This window comes from Rhinoraja longicauda, chromosome 21 (assembly GCF_053455715.1).
Source record: "Rhinoraja longicauda isolate Sanriku21f chromosome 21, sRhiLon1.1, whole genome shotgun sequence".
Lineage (NCBI taxonomy): Eukaryota > Metazoa > Chordata > Chondrichthyes > Rajiformes > Arhynchobatidae > Rhinoraja > Rhinoraja longicauda.
The window spans coordinates 24,619,087-24,640,765 of record NC_135973.1 but is presented as its reverse complement, the minus strand read 5'-3'; the positions used below and the strand labels follow the sequence as shown (position 1 = coordinate 24,640,765).

Here is a 21,679-nt window from a genome sequence, read left to right as displayed (position 1 = left end):
AACCCAGCGGTACGAATGTTGATTGATTTCTCTCATTTCAAGTCACTCCAGTATCCCCCATTCATCCAACCAGTTCCACTGTTCACATCCTTATATCCTCCTTGTCATCACACCTTCCCCAGCCAACAATGGACCATTATGGGCTCTACCCTTCCTGGGGTCATCTGTTGCCAGCCCTGATTTCTTCTGGCCTTTTCTCACCTAGTTTATTTCCCCCCTCCACCCACCTGTACTTTCAGTCTGAAGAAGGATTTCAACCTGAAATGTCACCTATTCATTTTCTCCAGAGATGCTGCCTGACCCACTAAGTTACTCCAGCATTTTGCATCTAATCTTCGGTATAAACCAGCATCTGCAGTTCCTTCCCACCCAGGTTGCAAATCATGCTGACTTTGAACTGTATCACCAGTCCTTCATCATGGAGTCTCAATCCTGCATTATATTAGTGTTGGAGTAGGGAATATCTTCACCAGAAGGCTCGTAGAGGTTCATGAAGATAGCTAGCCATCATCTGTAGATGCAATTAGGGGTGGCCAACAAATGATGGACCACCCTGTGATGTCCAGACGCTAAAAATTAATTGTAAAAAGCTGCCTGACCTTCTGAAACCTGGCATTCTAGTTTAGTTTAGAGACACAGCTTGGAAACAGGCCATCCAGCCCACCGAGTGTGTGCCAATCCCCTCCAGCAATCCCCGCACACTAGTTCTATCCTGGACACAAGGACAATTTACAGAAGCCAATTCAGCTACGACCCTGCATGGATTTGGAGTGCGGGAGGAAACCAGAGCACCCGGAGAAAACCCTCGTGGTCACAAGGAGAATGCACAAACTCCGTACAGACAGAACCCATAGTCAGGATCGAACCCGGGACTCGGGCGCTGTAAGGCAGCAACTCTACCGCTGTACCTCTCTGCTGCTCTGCCACTCGAGTAAAAGTTTTTTTTCTTAATTCTTTGTGTAGGAAGGAACTGCAGATGCTGGTTTACACCGAAGATAAACACAAAATGCTGGAGTAACTCAGCGGGTCAGGCAGCGTCTCTGGAGAAAAGGAATAGGTGATGTTTCAGGTCGAGATTGAAGAAGGGTCCCGACCCGAAGCATCACCTGTACCTTTTCTCCAGAGATGTTTCTTGACCCGCTGAGTTACTGCAGCATTTTGTGTCTATCTTTCTTGATTTAAAAAAAAATAAATATTTGCAGCTTTAATTCTAGTTTTCCCCATGATATCATCTCCAAGTTGCATCTAAAAGGAAACTTCAGTGATCAATTACAGTGAAATGAGTTTGAACCGCCGTCAGTAGATAATGACCAGCAATAAAGATTGATTGGTTGATTAAATCACTGTAACTGCTTTCAATCTTTTCCCAGGTAATCGCTGTCGCAATGGACATATTTACTGACATCGACATCTTCAAAGACTTGCTGGATGCAAGCTTCAGGAGGAAGATTCCTGTCTACATCATTCACGACGAGGCGAACATCAAATACTTCATGAAGATGTGTGACGATGCGGAAATGCACATGGGAATGCTGAAAGTAAGTGGCGGTGATACAGTGGGTGGACAGGCAAACAGATCAGCGCTGATATTGTGTGTGAATCATCGGTTAAAGATAATGCCCCGTTGGATAGTCACGGCTTAAAATAAAAAGCTGGGTTGCATTTGCACTGGAATTGCTCAATGGTCATCATAAGATCATAAGTGATAGGAGCAGAATTAGGACAATCGGCCCATCAAATCTACTCCGCCATTCATTCAATCATGGCTGATTTATCTCTCCCTCCGAACCCCATTCTCCTGCCATAACCCCTGACACCCGTACTAATCAAGAATTTATCTATCTCTGCCTTAAAAATATGTAGTGACTTGGCCTACATACACAGCCTTCTGTGGCAAAGATTTCCACATATGCACCACTCTTTCTTGTTGTAGAAGTTTAAACATTTCAGAGTGTAGCCTCACAGCGGGTTAATAGGGACTTAGTTCAATGGGCATTTGCCATTTCCATGGCTAACATCAATTCTCTTAAGGATTGAGAATGCTAGTGAATATTTGTTGTCTTCTTTCACCATGAGGTGAGAGGGGCAAGATTTAATAGGAACCTGGGAAGCAACTATTTTACACAGAAGTCAATACTTTTACCCAGGGTAGGGGGAAAAAGAACCAGAGAGCATATTTTAATTTAATTTAGTTTAGAGGTACAGTGTGTAAACAGGGCCTTCGACCTGCCGAGTCCACACCGACCAGCAATCCACGTACACTAGCACTATCCTACACGCTAGAGACAATTTACAATTCTTACCAAAGCCAATTTACCTACAAACCTGGACATCTTTGCAATGTGGGAGGAAACCAGAGCACCCAGAGAAAACCCACACAGTCACGGGGAGAAGGTATAAACTCCCTACGGACACACCCATAGTCAGGATTGAACCCGGGTCTCTGGCGCTGTGTGGCAGTAACTCCACCTCTGCGCCACTGTGCCGCCCAAAATTTTATTTAACAAAATAATATGTTGAATATATCTAAGGTGAGAAGAGAAAGATTTAATAGGGACACGAGGAACATCTTTTTTACTCGGAGGGTAATATACAGTATTCTACTCAGGGTAGGGGAATAAAGAACAGGAGGACACACATTTAAGGTGAGAGGGGAAAGACTTAATAGGAACCTGAGAGACAAATGTTTTACTCTGTGGGTGGTGGGTATATGGAACAAGCTGCCAGAGGAGGTAGTTGAGGAGGTAGTAGCAGCATTTAAAAGGCACTTGGACAGGAACATGGATAGTAAAGGTCTAGATGGATATGGGTCATAGGCAGGCGAACGGGACCAGCCTAGATGGGGCACGTGGTTGGCATGGACGAGCCTTTAACCGTGCCGTATTCCCGGAATGGCGGGACTGTCATTTGTTGAAAGACTGGAGTAACTAGGCTTGTATACACTGGAATTTAGAAGGATGAGAGGGGATCTTATCGAAACGTATAAGATTATTAAGGGGTTGGACACATTAGAGGCAGGAAACATGTTCCCAATGTTGGGGGAGTCCAGAACAAGGGGCCACAGTTTAAGAATAAGGGGTAGGCCATTTAGAACTGAGATGAGGAAAAACATTTTCAGTCAGTGAGTTGTGAATCTGTGGAATTCTCTGCCTCAGAAGGCAGTGGAGGCCAGTTCTCTGAATGCATTCAAGAGAGAGCTAGATAGAGCTCTTAAGGATAGCGGAGTCAGGGGGTATGGGGAGAAGGCAGGAACTGTGTACTGATTGAGAATGATCAGCCATGATCACATTGAATGGCGGTGCTGGCTCGAAGGGCCGAATGGCCTCCCCTGCACCTATTGTCTATGACTCGATAACTATGTTATACCAATACAGGAAACAAAATATGAGCTGTCACAGTAACAAACCAGACTAAAATAGAGACATGACAGTATAAGGAGTGAGAGGAGTTAATTTAGACCTTCAAGTCTGTTCTGCCATTCATTGAGATAATGAATGTGCTGTTTGTCGTTTCAGCTCCACATTCCGATCTACCCCGATAACCTTTCATTTCCTTGCTTATCAAGAATCTTTTCTAACTCTGCCATTAAAAATATTTTTCCGCACCAAAAAGCTTTTCACTGCACCTCGGCACAGGTGGCAATAATAAACTAAACTAAACTGAACGTCCTCTCCACACCCTACCCCATCAAGTTATCTCGGGATCTTTTGTTTCAATCAAATTCCCTCTCACTTTTCTAAACTCCATGTGAAACAACCTTGCGTGCCTATTTATTTTTCTTTCTGAGACAACCAGTCTATCAAAATGAAAAAACTTCACTACAGATTGTGCGCTGATATTACAAAAGCATTTCAAAAATGATGCTCCACCCTTGTTCAAAATTCTTTTGCTGTCTCAACTGCAGACGTTATGGGAAGTCCAAGTCACAACTGTGGAAACATCCTTGTTTCAGTGAATTATTAACCAACCCAAGCAGCCTTTTGAACCAAGCTCCTGAGTGTCCGGTTTCACCAACGGGCTTCCATTTTAATTTGCATCACAGGCCTGAATCCCACGTGTTCACAGTGTTTTTGTAACCACCGCACTCATCCTTGCATGACTTGCAGGATGGCACACAGAAACAGGTGTCCAAAGGAGAAAGGCCAGCAACTACGGCATGGCAGCAAAGGCTAATTTAATGCACTGTAGAAACATAGGAAATAGGTGCAGGAGTAGGCCATTCGGCCTTTTGAGCCAGCACCGCCATTCAATATGATCATGGCTGATCTTCCAAAATCAGTACCCCATTCCTGCTTTTTCCCCATGATTCCTTTAGTCCTAAGAGCTAAATCTAACTCTGTCTTGAAAACATCCAGTGAATTGGCCTCCACTGCCTTCTGTGTCAGAGAATTCCACAGATTTACAACTCTCTGGATGAAAAAGTTTTCCTCATCTCAGTCCTAAATGGCCTACCTTAAACCCTATTCTTAAACCATGACTCCTGTTTCTGGAATCCTCCAACATTGGGGAACATTTTTCCTGCATCTAGCCCATCCAATCCCTTATAATTTTATTTGTTTCTATAAGATCCCCTCTCGTCTAAATTCCAGTGAATACAAGTCTGGTCGACCCATTCTTTCATCGTATGTCAGTCCCTCCATTCCGGGAACTAACCTGGTGAACCTATGCTGCATTCCCTCAATAGCAAGAATGTCCTTCCTCAAATTAGGAGACTAAGGCTGGGTTGGTCCCGGCCAACTCATTGTTCCAAAGAGTAGTTCGATGGTGATGGCAGTAGACTAATGGAGGAGTGAGAAAAGAACTTGGCTACATGCCTGAATCCCACGTGTTCACGGTGAGATTTTTTAACCACTGTGTCTTAAGGATCCAGAAGTGATTTGATGTTTCGACTTGTGGGCTGTGCATACTGTAGCAGGGCAAAGCAATATGTCTCAGACCATGAGAGCAATAGATAGGGGTAAATGCACCCAGAGTCTTTTACCCAGAGTAGGGGAATCGAGAACCAGAGGACATAGGTTTAAGGTGAAGGGGGAAAGGTTTAATTGGGATCTGGGCGAATGAAATGAGCTTCTGCAGGAGGTAGTTGAGGCAGAAGCTATCGCAACGTTTAGAAGACATTTGAATAGGTACATGGATAGGAACGGTTTAGAGGGATGTAGAAACAAAGAATTGTAGATGTTGGATCATACCACAAAGAGAGACACAAAGTGCTGGAGTAACTCAGTATGTGTATATATATATATTGCAATGCCAGAGACCTAGGCTTTGCTCCTGCCTACGGGTACTGTCTGTATGGAGTTTGTACGTTCTCCCTGTGGCCACATGGGTTTTCTCCAGGTGCTCTGGTTTCCTCCCACACACCAAAGATGTACAGGTTTGTAGGTTCATTGGCTTTTATCGAATTTGATAAATTCTCCCTTGTGTGGAAGATAGAACTAGTGTATGGATGAGCACTGGGGGCGAGGACTCAGTGGGCCGAAGGGCCTGTTTGCACACCGTATGTCTAAAAAACTAAAATTTCATGGTTGGTACAAACAGCGGTCACTATATTCAAGGAAGTTGATATTCAGGGTATGGGTTGTATTCCCGATCAAGCAGGCTACTTTGTCCTCCATGGTATCATTGACACTTAATCTGTTCCCAGCTATCTAGTTTCCACATTAAGGTTTGATGAGAGAAATAGATAACACTGTGTTGACATTCCTAAACTAGAAATAACCAGAATCTTTGTAGATATCTCAAGATATCTGGAAGAATGGGAATATGGATAGGAAAGGTAAAAACAAAGAAATGCAGATGTTGGTTAATACACAAAAGGACCCAAAGTGCTGGAGTAACTCAGCAGGTCAGGCAGCATCTCTGGAAATGTGGATGGGCGACGTTTCAAATCTCTCACCCATCCATGTTCTCCAGGGATGCTGCTTGACCTACTGAGTTACTCCAGCACTGTGTCCTTTAATGGATTGGAAAGGTTTAGAGAGATAAGGGCCAAACGCAGGCAGGTGGGACTGGTGGCGATGGGACACCTTGGTCAAGTTGTGCCTGTTTCCGTGCTGTATGACTCTATGAATAAATATTAAGCAAGAATTCCTTTGCCTGTGTATGGTTTTACGGTATGATAATGGTGTAAGGCAGCAAGTATGTGGGTTAGTCAATAAAGCCACATGAAAGTATCTTAATGCTATGCTCATCTGATAATGTAGTCATAAAGATTGTAGATGCTGGTTAATACACGGAGGAGGTCAGAAGAATATAGGTGACATTTCGGGTCAGGATCCTTCTTCAGACACATAGTGGTGGGGTGGGGCGAAATAAATTTGGAAGAGAGGATGGGCAGTACAGAGAGTAGTAAGTGAAAGTGTTTACGAGGTTTTTGTTTGATAGGCAGACGGTTGGACAAAGGCCAGAGATGAAAAGACAAATGTGTGAGATGATTGCTTTCTCTGGAATGGCTGATGTTGAGGGGAGACCTGATCGAAGTGACCCCTCTTTCTTACCCTCCCATGCCTCATCTGGGCTCACTCCTATTTCTCCCTCACCTTCCACCTCTCGTCCTCTCTCTAGCTTCATAATTCGCAACTCTTCAATTCCTTTGTGTCTCACCGTCTGTTTTTATTTCATCTCTGGCCCTTGTCCAAACATCTGCCTATCAGCACTCCCCCTCCTTACTGTCTCCACTCTATTACTCGCCAGGCTTTGTCCTGCCCCTCCGTTCTCCCTGCTTTTCCCACACCACAACCAGCCTAAAGAAGGGAATCGACCCAAGACGTCACCTATCCATCTTCTCCAAAGATGGACACAAAATGCTGGAGTAACTCACTGGGTCAGGCAGCATCTCTGGAGAATAGGAATAGGTGACGTTTCGGGTCAAGACTCTTTTTCAGGCAGAGTAAGGGGAGAGGAAAACTAGAGGTATGAAAACGTTACAACGAACAAAAGTATGAATGTTATGAAAAGAACAAATCAAAGCCAGTACCGATGATCGAGGAATGATAAACCCCACAATAGTCCATTGTTGGCTGTGGAAAAGGAGATAGCCGGGGATAGAAACAGTGAAACTAAGCACGATGACAGTGCAACTAGTAGGACAGCTGTGGTGGGGGGGGGGGGGGGGGGGGGGGGGGAGGGACGGAGAGAGGAGAAAGATAAGGGTTACTTGAAATGAGAGAAATCAATATTCATTGATTTGGGTTGCTCTGGGTTGTAAGCTGCCCAAGCAAAATATGAGCTCAATCTGACATTGGAGGAACCCAGGACAGAAATGTCAGCCTGGGAATGGGATGGGGAGTTAAAGTGTTTGGAACTAACTGGGAGGTTGCGTAGGCCAAGGCGGACTGAGCTACGGTGTTCAGCGAAACGATCGCCCAGTCTGCGCTTAGTCTCACCGATTTATAGGAGTCCACACCTGGAACAGCGGATACAGTAGATAAAGCTTGAGGAGGTAAATAACTGCAGATGCTGGTACAAATCGAAGGTATCACAAAATGCTGGAGTAACTCAGCAGGTCAGGCAGCATCTAGGAGAGAAGGAATGGGTGATGTTTTGGGAGACCCGAAACGTCACCCATTCCTTCTCCCCTAGATGCTGCCTGACCTGCTGAGTTACTCCAGCATTTTGTGATACCATAAGGTTTGAAGAGGTGCCTGACTTGTTGAGTTCCTCCAGTAATTTTCTCATCTGATAATGCTGAGTGTCTTATGCACTAGATGGCAAAATGCTGAGTGTCTTATAGACTAGATGGACTAGATCTTGCTTAAGATTAGTAAGGTTTAAAGCAAAGTCTAAGATGTTCTTTATGTAGAAACACATTTGTAATCATAGACTGCAAACAATAAAATGAAAAGTAACCTTAGTTGTTGGAGCTAATCAAAATGGGTAACAGACACTTTGTTTTGCCGTTGAAGAGACTGCATTTACATTTCCTATTGGGGGTGATTTGATGAGTGTTTGAAATCATGAAGGTCCATGCTGTGGTGGACAGAAATGAGGATTTGGAGTGAGTTAGAACAATGGGAATAAAAAATATATTATAAATGAAATGCAAGGGACATAGCTGGGAGCGAGATGAACACTTCCACATTGAGGACTATGGAATGCATGGAGTTAATGATTGAAGCAGTGATCATGTCAGAAATTAAGAATAGTTTAGAAAGGTGACTGAATAAATGGGCAATAAATGCAAATTGAAAATTGGCAGTCTGTAAAACTGATTAATTCTCATATTGGATAAATCCATTGCACAATTTGTATGTAACATATTTTCATCAAACGTTGTTTTCTTTGGACATTAAGGTTTTTGGCAAAAATCACTGCCTGTTGGGACCTGCTTAAGTATAAAATATACAGCACTTCAGGCATGTGTCTGGTGAGTTCCTGCCTATATACAATGCAAGTAAACAGCACAAAGTTTCTGTTTTAAATCAATAGGATTAATACTGAATTTGAGGAAAAAAACACCCTATTTTTCTTCCAACAGATTTAGTTTTACTTTTAGTTTATAGAGATATCGCATGGAAACAGGGCCTTCAGCCCACTGAGTCCACACCAACCCGTTCACTAGTTCTATGTTATCCCACTTTCTCATCCATTCCCTGTACATTAGGAAATTTATTTTAGAACCGAGATGAATTAACCTGCAAACTTTGGGATGTGGGATGTAGGAGGAAACCGGGGCACCCGGAGGAAACCCATGCGGTCACAGGGATAACGTGCAAACTCCACCCAGGCAGCATCCGAGGTCAGGGTCGAACCTGGGTCTCTGGTGCTGCAGGCAGCGGCTCTACCAACTACACCACTGTGCTGACAGCAGGTCAGGTGTGGCCTAACAGACTGAGAATTTCCATCATTTTCTGTTTTTGTTGTATAAATAGTTTGATCGTCCCTCCAGAATGAGTTGGAAATCCGAAATAAAAACAGGTAATGCTGGAAAAACTCAGCAGGACAGACAAGATCTGTGGAGACAGGCCAGGAACCTCTATCAGAACTGGCAAAACAACCCATAAATATATTTCTTTGCAGACAGGCTGCAAGCCTTTTCAGTGTTTCCTGTACGTTCTTGTTTTATTTTTGTATTTCCAGCATCTGTAGTTTTTGGTTCTTGGATTTCACAGTGTCAATGACTCCTAAATCATGCATCCACATATTCTCCATTCCCTGCTCTGGGGATGATTCAAATTTGTCCTTCTATCAGCCCACGTCCAACCAAATACATATATATATCTTATCCCTCAGAATCTTCACCAGTAATTTACCGACCGCATCTGTTCCTCTCACCAGTCCATAGTTTTCCTTGCAGCCATTCTTAAATAGAGGCACAACATTAGCCTTCCTCCTGTCTTGTGGCATCTTGACCACATCTTACGATGATTCATATCTCTCAGCCAGGGTGCCAGCAATTTAGTCTCTAGCTTCCCACAGTCTCCTCGGATACACCTAAGCCGCCCTGGGAAATTTAACTACCTGACATTGCAATCTTCCTGTAATTATGTCGCATTAAACAATTAAGTTCAAATTTCTGACGGCACAGGATGTTTATCTACATACACCTATTGACAACACCATACTTTAATCTTGGAGGTAACTCCAGAGTCAGAATCATCTTGGGTTTAGTTTAGTTTAGAGAGACTGGGCGGGAAACAGGCCATTCGGCCCACCAAGTCTGTGCCGACCAGCGATCCCTGCACACTAACACTACTCTACGCACACTAGGGACAATTTACAATTTTACCAAGCCAATCAGCGTACAGACCTGTATGTCTTTGGAGTATGGGAGGAAACTGGAGCACCCAGAGAAAGCCCAAACAGGTCACGGGGAGAACGCACAAACTCCGTACAGGCAGCACCCGTAGTCGGGATCGGACCCGGGTCTCTGGCGCTGTAAGGTAGCAACTCTACTGCTGCGCCACTGTGCCACCCCTAATCTTGTCTCTGATCTTAACTTGGCCCCGTGACAAGCTCTACAGCGATGACTGCAGTGTCGCCTGGCAGAGAGGGATGAGGTATGTAGGTGGATGATATTTGCTGCCCCACCCTACCCCACCTCCCTGCCCCGCAGGTACACAGGCTGAAACTCATCCTGCTGCAGAATTCCCCCACTGCTTTGCAACATTAATTGCTTCATTTCAACGTATGGAGATACAACAATTACACTTCTCCACTGTCTGTCCTCGTGCAAAGTATGTACTGGGTTTGGGCTATTCTTTCATTGACATTAGCTGCTGCTCTGGACACCTGAATCAAAGTTGGACAAATTTGGATAGGGCGGCACAGCTGGTAAAGCAGCTGCCTCACAGCCCCAGGGACCCGGGCTCCATCCTGACCTCTGGTGCTGTCTGTGTGGAGTTTGCACGTTCTCCCTGTGACCGCATGGGTTTCCTCTGGGTGTTCCGATTCCCCTTCCCCCTCCCCCTCCCCCCCCCCCCCCCCCCCACCCCCACCCCCCACATCCCAAAGACATGCAGGTTTGTAGGTTAATTGGCCCTCTTGTGTGTAGGGAATGGATGAGAAAGTGGAATGACATAGAACCAATGTGCCTCTCTGATCTTAAAGTTATGCCCTTTAGTCTTTGAGATTTCCACCCTGGGGAAAAGGATCTGACTATGTACCCTATCCATATCACTCAAATTTATAAATTTATATGTATATACTCCTATCAGGTGTGCCTTCGGCCCCCCCTGCTTCAGAGAAATAGATCCATTTGTCCAACCTTGAAGCTAATACCCTCTCATCCAGGCAGCATCTAGGTAAACCTCTTCTGTGCCCTCTCCAAAGCTTCCACATCCACCCTGGTGACCAGAACAGTACGTAACACTCTTGAACTTCGTTTTCTTGGTGATGAGTGGAGTTCCAAGATAATGCACCTCACTGATTACATTATCACAAGGCTTCCCAACAACAGCAGGGGAAGAGCTGCTGCCTCACAGCGCAAGAGACTCGGGTTCGATTCTGACCTCGGGTGCTGTCTGTGTGGAGTTGGCACGTTCTCCCTGTGACCGCGTGGGTTTCCTCGGGGTGCTCCCACATTCCCAAAGAAACGCGGGTTTGTCGGTTAATTGGCTTCTGTGAATTGTCCCCAGTGTTTAGTGGGAAATCTAGTGTGATCGATGGTCGGTTTGGGCTTGAAGGGCCTGTTTCCACACTGCATCTCTAAAACTATAACTAAAAACTATATTGGTTCACGTCTCATCTTGCTTGAATAATCTGTAGCAACTTTACAACCAGACTCAACAAACACGGAAAAAGTTATTTTATCGGATTGTCAGCCAAATTAATTTAAATGGTCTATTTGAAAATAAAATGACAGCACAAAAATGTTGGCAGTCTTTAACTGGAACAGGTTATATGCAGAATGCCTCCCAGCTGATCTTGTTTTGCGTGCTGTGCTAAACAGTAAATGGGCTGGTTTTGTTTTCTTTAAATGTTATTAAACATTTGAGAGAGTTAATTGATTTATGCTGGTGGTACTGAACACCCCGCCATGTTATTGGGTAAGATAGTGCAGTGGTTAATTGACTGACTTCTAGAAGATGAATAGTGTAAGAAAATAACAGCAGATGCTGGTACAAATCGAAGGTATTTATTCACAAAATGCTGGAGTAACTCAGCAGGTCAGGCAGCATCTCGGGAGAGAAGGAATGGGTGATGTTTCGGGTCGAGACCCTTCTTCAGAAGGGTCACCCATTCCTTCTCTCCTGAGATGTTGAGTTACTCCAGCATTTTGTGAATAAATACCTTCTAGAAGATGGATGGTGAGATGTCCATAATACACAGGCAGATTGGGAATCTACATTTAATTATTAACTAAAACTTAAAAAAAATTAGTTAGACTTGTAAAATGATATGCATGAAGCTGTAAACACGAGGAACTGCAGATGCTGGTTTCCAAAGCAAAACACAAAGTGTAGGAATAACTCAGCGGGTCAAGCAGCATCTCTAGATGGACTGGTGATAAAGTTCAAAGTCAGCACGATTTGCAACCTGTGTTGGATGGAACTGCAGATAATGGTTTATACCGAAGATGGGCACAAAATGCTGGAGTAACTCAGCGGGTCAGGCAGCATCTCTGGAGGACGTGGATAGGGGCTGTTTCAGGTCAGGACCCTTCTTCATACTCACTGGGGATCAGTGACAGAGGGTCTTACAGAACCCCTGTCAGAGAGAGGAGGAGAACATTTTCTCTCCTGAGAAGACTTCAAAGTGTAGCAGTCAACATGTAGAAAAGAGGAATTGCAGATGCTGGTTAATACACAAAAGGACACAAAGTGCTGGAATAACTCAGCAGGTCAGGCAGCATTTCTGGAGAACATGTAGGAAACAAAAGTGGGATAACATAGAACTAGTGTATGGGTGATCATGCTATGTGACTAAACTAAACTAAATCTTTAGCCTTCCAGTTCTCCATAAGCCAATTAATCTACAAACCTGCACGTCTTTGGAATGCAGGAGTAAACAAGAGCACCTGGAGAAAACCCCCGTGGTCACAGGGTGAACGTACAAACTTTGTGTCTTCTTTTGTAAACCAGCTTCTGCCGTTCCTTGTTTTATCATAGACGGATCCTTCAGCTATTCAATAACACTGAATCTTTGTACAGCACAGTGAATGACAAATGTACTGATTTTATCGAGTCACATTCTTTCGAGTCGCGTAAATTGTAAATTTCCCCGGTGTGGGACAAATAAAGGAATATATTATTATTCTACGGTACTCAGTAGACCATAAGATGCTCGGAGTTTCATCGTTGCTGCTGGGTCAATGAACATCTAACCAGCCCCTGCCACAGGATTAAGTTTAGTTTTATTATTGTCACATGTACCAAGGTAATGTGAAAGGCTTTGTTTTGCATGCTAACCAATCACATCAGTTAATGCGTGCAGGAAGGAACTGCAGATGCTGGTCTACACTGAAGATAGACACAAAATGCTGGAGTAACTCAGCGGGTCAGGCAGCATCTCTGGAGAAAAGATGCTGCCTGACCCTCTGAGTTACTCCAGCATTTTGCGTCTATCAATAATACTGTACATAACAGACGCCAACATACGATACGATAGAACTTTATTTATCCCAGGAGGGTACAGTCATAAAACACAACAAGATACATGAAACATGACATTTTCGTTGGATGCTTTCAAGAGAGAGCTGGATAGAGCTCTTAAGGATAGCGGAGTAAGGGGGTATGGGGAGAAGGCAGGAACGGGGTACTGATTGAGAGTGATCAGCCATGATCGCATTGAATGGCGGTGCTGGCTCGAAGGGCTGAATGGCCTACTCCTGCACCTATTGTCTATTGTCTATTGAAGTGACGAGTGGAAAGTCCAGGATTGGGGATGTGCAAAGATTAGGGTAGGGGGAGGAAGGCGGCGAGTCGGTCCACCCCATGACAGAAGGGGGGAGAGGTTGTACACTTTGATAGCCACAGGTAAAAAGGATCACCTGTGGCGTTCTGTGCTGTATCTTGGTGGAACCAGTCTGTTGCTGAAGGTGCTCCTCAGGTTGACCAGGGTGTCATGTATTGTGACGTGGAGACTACGCGAGCATTGGTGGGCTTAAAGAACTGCTTTTGTAAGTGCGGTTTTGCATAAAGGGCCTGTCCCAGTTACACGATTTTTAAGGCGACTGCCAGCGACTGTCAAAGTCGAAGCAGATCGCCAAAGTTTTATTTTACCCTACGACAATGACCACGACAATGCCGAGTCAGGTCGATACAAGTTCCTTTTTTTTGGGAAACTAGCACCTGGCTAAGAGATTACACCGTCTTTGGAATCATTGCAAAATTCCCACGCTTACCTGACCGTCAAACTGTCTCCTCCAATCTACCTGTCAAATGTCCTGACGGTAAATAAATTGGTTAAACAAAACTATCTTCTGGTATCTTCAAATGCCTTTTCTTAATTTAATATTACGTGCTTCTAAATGCATCTGTGACAACCTGGCAAACCTGGGGACAGCATGCGACAGCGCCCGCAATAAGCTACGATACCTGGCGACAAGCCAGCTGTCACCGAGAAATTTCTAGCAGGTAAAATTTTCCACGACGCGCCGAGATTCGCTACGATTCATTGAAGACTCCTCACGATCATGGCCATGACACCCCGGTGAACGTTCGACAACAGCCTAGTCGCCGGCAGTCGCCTTAAAATCGCCTAACTGGGACAGGCCCTTAAGTCGCCTATTATGTACGTCGGGGAGTGCCTATATATAAAATTACGAGAGGCATAGATAAGGTAGACAGTCAGAGCCTTTCTTCCCAGGGTGGCAATGTCAAAGACTAGAGGGAACACCTTTAAGGTGAGAGGGGCAAAGTTTAAAGGAGATGTGTGGGGCAGGTTTTCCTACATAGTGGGTGCCTGGAATGCGTTACCAGGGGTGGTGGTGGAGGCAGATAGAGCAGTGTCTTTTAAGAGACTTCTGACTTCACACATGAACGGAGGGATATGGATCACGTGCAGGCAGAGAGGATTCGTTTATCTCGGTATCAGATACGGCTCCGTCACTGCGGGCCGAAGGGCCCATCCCTCTGCTGTGCTGTTGTATGTTTTTATACGGAAGGTCTTTTAACAACAGACCAGTTTAAGTGTCGGCTTGTGGTGTGTGTGCAGCTCTCCAGTATGGTGCTAAGGTGGCTTGCTTAATGCCACCGGGAATGGGTTATGACAAGTGATTATGAGGATTAGTAAGCATCTGCCACAAGTCTACACAGGATGTGGTTTATGGGGCAGATATGGATCTAAATATGGGTGACGACAGACAAAATAGATATCACACCACGCACAGGTGATCTGGAGGTAGCGGAATAAGCAGGTTTCAAACAACGGAGAGCTGTTTCACATGAAGACCATGCAATAAATTAAGTTCACTTTCGTATGAATATTAGTTTTGATAAGTACAGGTGTCAGAGGTTGTGGGGAGGATGGGGTTAGGAGGGAGAGATAAATCAGTCATGATTGAATGGCGGAGTAGACTTGATGGGCCGAATGGCCTAATCTGCTCCTATCACTTATGATCTTACGAATATTGATTTCTTTAACCAAGTAATCCTTGCATCCCCTCTCTCTCCGCCCCTCCCCCACCCTATTTGTCGTACTAGTTTCACCGTCGTTCTGCTGAGTTTCGCTGTTTGTATCACTCATGATCACCTACCCCACAGCCAACAGTAGACCATTGTGGGCTTCACATTTCCTCGGCCATCGTTGCTTTTTGCTTGTCATTCATTCATTTGTTCTATGTGCCTTCTATATCTCTTGTTTCCCTCTCCCCTAACACTCAGTCTGAAGAAGGGTCTCGACCTGAAACGTCACCTATTCCTTTTCTCCAGAGATGCTGCCTAACCTGCTGAGTTTCTCCATCTTTTTGTAACTAAACTAAACTCGAAATCTAAACTAAACCTTCATCTACTAGTTCTCCAGATTCCCAGATTTTATTGGGAGCTTAGTTTAGTGGCTCAGCTTGGGAACAGGCCCTTCAGCCCTTCGAGTCTGTGCTGACCAGCGAGCCCCATATGTGAGCACAACGGACAATTTCAAGTCAAGTCAAGTTTCAAGTTGACTTGACTTGACTTGAAAGTTTTACCGAAGGCAATTACCCTACAAACCTGTACAGCTTTGGAGTGTGGGAGGTAATTGGTGCACCCGGAGAAACCCCACTCAGTCACGGGGAGAACGTACAAACTCCATACAGACAGCACCCATGGTCAGGATCGAACCCGGGTCTTCGGTACTCCAAGGCAGCAACTCTAATGCTGTGCCACTGTGCCGCTACTTAATGGAAGTTATGTAAGTTCATCATTATTTGCAGGCAAACTTTGGACCAATTTTGCAGATAGACTTTTGATGGTGGAATATAAGTTCTGACAAAGTAAGCTGATTGCAATAATTTGCCTTAATGCTGAGTGCAATTACATGCGGAAAAATTCTCTCAATAAATAGCACACTTTTAAATCTCTGCTAATTGCCGGGCTCCATTACTAATTTAGTCCCTTCTTTACTATTCAATGACTGTTTAACTCTCACTGGGAACAAAGTCTGTGTGGTCACAAGGATAGGCAAGTCATCAATCAGGCTCGGACTATGCATAAAGCCCTCCAAAGATGGCAAAGGTTCACCTGTCTTTTCAAAGTAAATGTAGAAGAAGTGAGACCAGTGTTGCCATCTGGAATTGCTAACAACCAGAAATTAGTCTTGTTCCATTGCTGGACAAAATCTCCCTTGATATTTAGTTACGTTTAGAGGTACAACCCTTTGGCCCACTGCATTAGGACCAGAACCAGTGGGCATATTTTAGTTTGGTTTAATTTAGAGAAACAGCGTGGAAACAGGCCTTTTGGCCCACTGAGTCCGCTCCGACCATCGATCCCCATACACTAGTATTATCCAGCAAATACTAGCAAATTTACAATTTGTACCAAAGCCGATTAACCTATAAACCTATACGCCTTTGGACTGTGGAGGAAGCTGGAGAACCCGGGAAAAACCCACGCAGGTCAAAGGGGGAACGTACCAAACTCCATACAGACAGCACCCGTAGTCAGGATTGAACACGGGTCTCTGGTGCGGTGACACAGCAAATCCACTGCTGTGCTACCATGCGACCCCGTGCTGCATCCATGGAGATCATGGATGGGTGATGTTCGGGTCGGGAAAAAGTCTGAAGAAGGGTGCTGCCGCGAAACGTCATCGATCGATTATCTCCTGCGATGCTGCCTGACCAGCTGAGGTACCCCAGCACATTGTCTTATTTTATTTGCTACAGGAAGAAAATGGAATTCCTTCTCATCAGGTACCATTGAATCACTTTATTGCGAGATGTAAATGTTGGTGCTTTGTTGCTTTTGCAGAATCTGAGAGTCTTTACCATCAACGGGACTGAATTCACCACCCGCTCTGCAAAAACAATCGTGGGAAGACAGATGCAGAAGTTTCTACTGGTTGATGGAGACAGGGCAGCGTCTGGATCTTATAGGTAAACTGACCTGGCCAAGAGGAGTTCCGGGGTAGATTTTATACCCTACTTTCACATAACCCACGCATGTTTATCTGACCGAAGATAGACACATAAAGCTGGAGTAACTCAGCGGGACAGGCAGCATCTCTGTGGAGAAGGGATGGGTGACGTTTCAATAGACAATAGGTGCAGGAGGAGGCCATTCGGCCCTTCGAGCCAGCACCGCCATTCAATGTGATCATGGCTGATCATTCTCAATCAGTACCCCGTTCCTGCCTTCTCCCCATACCCCCTGACTCCGCTATCCTTAAGAGCTCTATCTAGCTCTCTCTTGAATGCATTCAGAGAATTGGCCTCCACTGCCTTCTGAGGCAGAGAATTCCACAGATTCACAACTCTCTGACTGAAAAAGTCTTTCCTCATCTCAGTTCTAAATGGCCTACCCCTTATTCTTCCGAAGAAGTGTCTCAACCCGAAACGTCACCCATTCCTTCTCTCCAGAGATGCTGCCTGTCCCGCTGAGTTACTCCAGCTTTTTGTATCGATCTTCGGTTTAAACTAGCACCTGCAGTTCCTTCTTACACACGTTTATCTGACCGCCAGACTCACTTTGTCCACTCCCTGTGCTAGCGAGGCCACATCTTACCCATTCTCCGTGAAAAGATTTCTGTTGAATTTAGTTTAGTGTAGTTCAGTTTATTGTCACGTGTACCGAGGTACAGTGAAAAGCTTTTTGTTGTGCACTAACCAGTCAGTGGAAAGACTATACATGATTACAATCGAGCTATCCAGAAACATGATAAAGGGAATAATGTTTAGTGCACGATGAAGTCCAGTAAAGTCAGATTAAAGATGGCTCGAGATTCTCCACTGAGGTAGATTGTAGCTCTAGATGTTGATGGGATGGTTCTGATTGGATTTATCAATGACTAGCAGAAATCTATGGCTATATAAACAAGTTATGCACAAAAGAACACAAAAAGTGCTGGAGTAACTTAACAGGTCAGGCAGCACCTCTGGAGAACATTGATAAATTACATTGCAGGTTGGGACCCATCTACACTAGTTTCACCTGCCTGCGCTTGCCCCTTATCCCTCTAAACCTATCCAATCCATGTACCTGTGTCAATGTTTCAATGGCACCTGCCTCCTCCGGCTCCTTCCATACACCCACCACCCTTTGTGTAAAAAAGGTACCCTAATGTTCCTATTAAACCTTTTCCTCCTCACTTTAAACCTATACCCTCTGGTCCTTGATTACCTCAATCTGGGCAAAAGACTGTGCATTTACCCTATTTATTCCTCTCATGATCTATTCCTGTCGTGCTCAATTAGATTAATTTGGCATCATGTTCAGCACAGACATTATGGGCTGAAGGGCCTGTTGAGCTGTACTGTTCAATGTTTTATATCGTGCAACTACACCAAATTGTGTTTTGCTCCTTTCAGCTTTACCTGGACCGCGTCTCGACTTGATCGCAACATCATCACGGTACTTTCTGGCCAGGCCGTGGAATCATTTGATAAGCAGTTCAGAGAGCTCTTGCACTTTTCTAAGCCGGTCAACCTGCGGCAACTGAACTTGACCCCGGAGGAGGAGCCGCCGGAGCTCGTGCAACCCGTGGTCACCCTCACGGCAGAGCAGACGGCCGCGATCGCCAAGAAGCTCATCAACCCGAAATACGCTCTGGTACGGGCGAACAACGCAGGCTCTCTGTCCTCGGAGAAGAAAGTCGACTCCAAGAAGCCGTCGGACGCTATTGCCAAACCACAAAAAGCGGCAGACGCCTTTGAGGAAGACCTTCGCATCCACCCAGCTCTGGCCAACATGCCCAAGGTCAACCTGCTCCAATATCTGCCCACTTATGTGGACCTGCCGCAGGAGGAGAATCAGCAGAAGGCGGCCAAGGCGAGCAAACGCGAGCCTTGTCAACGCAGCGCTGCCAAAGAGCACAAGGCCAGAGCGGATTCCTCTCAGCAAGCAGCGCGGCAAAAGGAGATGGCCTGCGATAGCCCCGACCCGGCCCAGGCGGAAACATCGACCGCGGAAGGAGATCCGAGTCAAAATCCCTCGCAGGAAGAAGGAGAGACCCATGACGCAGAAAACGAATGGGGGCCAGAGCCAGCGTCGGCAGCTGACATGGAGGCGCCGGAGGTTCAGGAGAAACCAGCTGCAGCCAGGGGCAAAGAGAAGGTTACGATGACAAAAGGTCCCAGCGGAAAGGACACCCATCCCGAAGAGGAAGATCAAACGATAGACGATGGCACCGAAACCCTGCAGGTAGATCCCGAAGCATCGACAGATGGACTAGATGGTGAGGAGCAAGTAGATGGTGTCTTAGATGTCTCGGACGGAGAGGAAAGCGAGGGAGAAAGGGAGGAGGTTATTGAATGCAGAGGAGTAGACCCCGATCGGAATGCTTTTCCAGGGGAGGAGGATGAGGCACGTCTAGAAGATGAATGCCTATCCAACGCTTCCACAAATGACACTCCCGACAGGAATACGGACAGCAGCTCCCTCCTCGAGCAATCCATTACTTCGTCTGATTCTGATGACTTCTATGACTGTGTCTACACCCAAGCCCATGGAAAGATAAGCCAGGCCGATAATCAAGTGGCCATCAAGGAAGAGAACAAATATTTCAGCCAGGGCATCTTTGGCAGGCCCTTGAATGATTTTAAGAAACTTTCTCACTCAGCGAATGACATGCAGGACTGTAAAAAAACAGAACATAAATCTTTGGAAGCTTTCTTCAATGATCAAGACACTGAAAGGAAGAAGTTGCTTAATAAACTAAAAATCTCGTTGGAAATAAATTATCTCGATAAATTCCAGGTAACACTTCCTCTCTCCCCTTCCCTTCTGCTCTATCTATTGCACTTGAGTTTGAACTGATTGTATCTGCATGTATATCCATAGAGTACAAGAGTGCATTAGCTATCATGGATTGGCATATGGAATTGCTTGTATTTGTTGTACTTGAGTTTGAACTGACTGCATCTGTGTATGGTATATTCCTGTAGGAGAGAAGGCAAGAGAATGGGGTTGAGAGGAAATATTAGATCAGCCATGATCGAATGGCGGAGCAGTCTCGATGGGCTGAATGTGCCTAATTCCGCTCGTGTGTCTTATGGTTTTATGATCCGATCTGATTGAATACAATGCAAATCAAAGCTTTTCACTGTACCTCGGTACATGTGACAATAATAGACTAAAACCTAAATAAATAAACCTAAAATGTTAAGGGCCAGTCCCACTTTAGGCTATTTTAAGGCGACTGCCGGTGACTAGGCTGTCTCCGACAGTTCGCCGGGTGTCGTGGGCATGATTGTGAGGAGTCTTTCAAGAATCGGAGTGGATCACAGCGCGTCGCTGGGAAATCATCCGGAGTGAAATTTCTCGGCGACAGCTGGCTTGTCGCCAGGTATCGTTGCTTATTGCGGGCGCTGTCGCATGCTGTCCCCAGGTTTGCTAGGTTCTCTTAGATGCATTTAGAAGCACATTATATTAAAATAAGTAAAGTCATTTCAAAATACCATAGAATGCTTGTGTTTAACCAATTTATTTACCGTCAGGACATTTGACAGGTAGATTGGAGGCGACAGTTTGACGGTCAGGTAAGCGTGGGAATTTCGCGATGTTTATGGCCATCAGCCATTACATTTAAAGTGGGCTCCCAACCCAGATATGCAACCCAGAAACCAGATATGCATCTCCTGTACATTTTCAAAGAATGCCCACACACTTTTCACAAAAATCCACTTAACCACTTTAAAAAAATTTTTTTTAATACAGCTATTAGTAAACTGGAAGTTAATCCAGTTTATTCCTTGTTACAGTGATGCCTGGTTTTTAAGTAACCCATACAAGATGTTATAGTTCAAAGCTCTCAAGTACTTACCGACTTGTCAGTGATTTCAGCGAAAATTAGGACGCCGGAGAAGCATTGACAGCCTGGGAATTTCGCGATGTTTCCGAAGACGGTGTAATCTCGACCTGACTCGGCATTGTCGTGGTCATTGTCGTCGGGTAAAAGAAAAGTTCGGCGATCTGCTACGACTTTGACAGTCGCCGGCAGTCGCCAAAAGATCGACTAAAGTGCGACAGGCCCTTTACTAACCTGGAAATCACTGATAAATGGTGTAGTCCTGGTGAGGGTGGGACGTGACACAACAGGTCTTAATAAGGTCATAAGTGATCGGAATAGAATTAGGCCATTCGGCCCATCAAGTCTACTCCATCATTCAATCATGGCTGATCTATCTTCCCCTCTTAACCCCATTCTCCTGCCTTCTCCCCATAACCTCTGACACCTATACTCATCAAGAATGCAAGATATGGATGCTCTGTTGGCCTGTGTTCAGAAAGGATTAGGGTTCAATGGCAGTAACCGAGCCCTGGTCACCCGCACACAGTATAGCAAGAAGTTCCTTGACCTTGAATGTTTATTCAAGGTGTGTAAAATGTATAAAGCTACGAGAGGCATAGATTTGGTAGACAGTCAGGACCTTTTTCCCAGGCTGGAAACATCAAATACTAGAGGGCATTGCTTTCAGGTGAGAGGGACAAAGTTGAGAGGAGATGTGCAGGGGAAGTTTATTTTACAGAGGGTGGCGAGTGTCTGGGGCACACTGCCAGGGGTGGTGGCTGAGACAGATGTGTCTGGGGCACACTGCCAGGGGTGGTGGCTGAGACAGATGTGTCTGGGGCACACTGTGTCTGGGGCACACTGTGTCTGGGGC

The 21,679-nt window shown here is 45.3% G+C and overlaps 2 protein-coding genes across 2 annotated transcripts in view; one reads left to right on the top strand and one right to left on the bottom strand.

Annotated features, from left to right (window-relative positions):
- The window catches only part of slc5a10 (solute carrier family 5 member 10), a 90,585-nt gene that overhangs the window by 27,150 nt on the left and 41,756 nt on the right, over positions 1-21,679 (bottom strand). The window lies entirely within an intron of this gene.
- Positions 1-21,679, top strand: part of LOC144604300 (uncharacterized) — a 37,832-nt gene that overhangs the window by 5,913 nt on the left and 10,240 nt on the right. Inside the window, exons 2-4 of the mRNA XM_078418547.1 lie at positions 1,371-1,538; positions 16,830-16,954; positions 18,386-19,772. Coding sequence (XP_078274673.1) covers positions 1,371-1,538; positions 16,830-16,954; positions 18,386-19,772 — 1,680 coding nt within the window. The remainder of the gene's footprint in view (positions 1-1,370; positions 1,539-16,829; positions 16,955-18,385; positions 19,773-21,679) is intronic.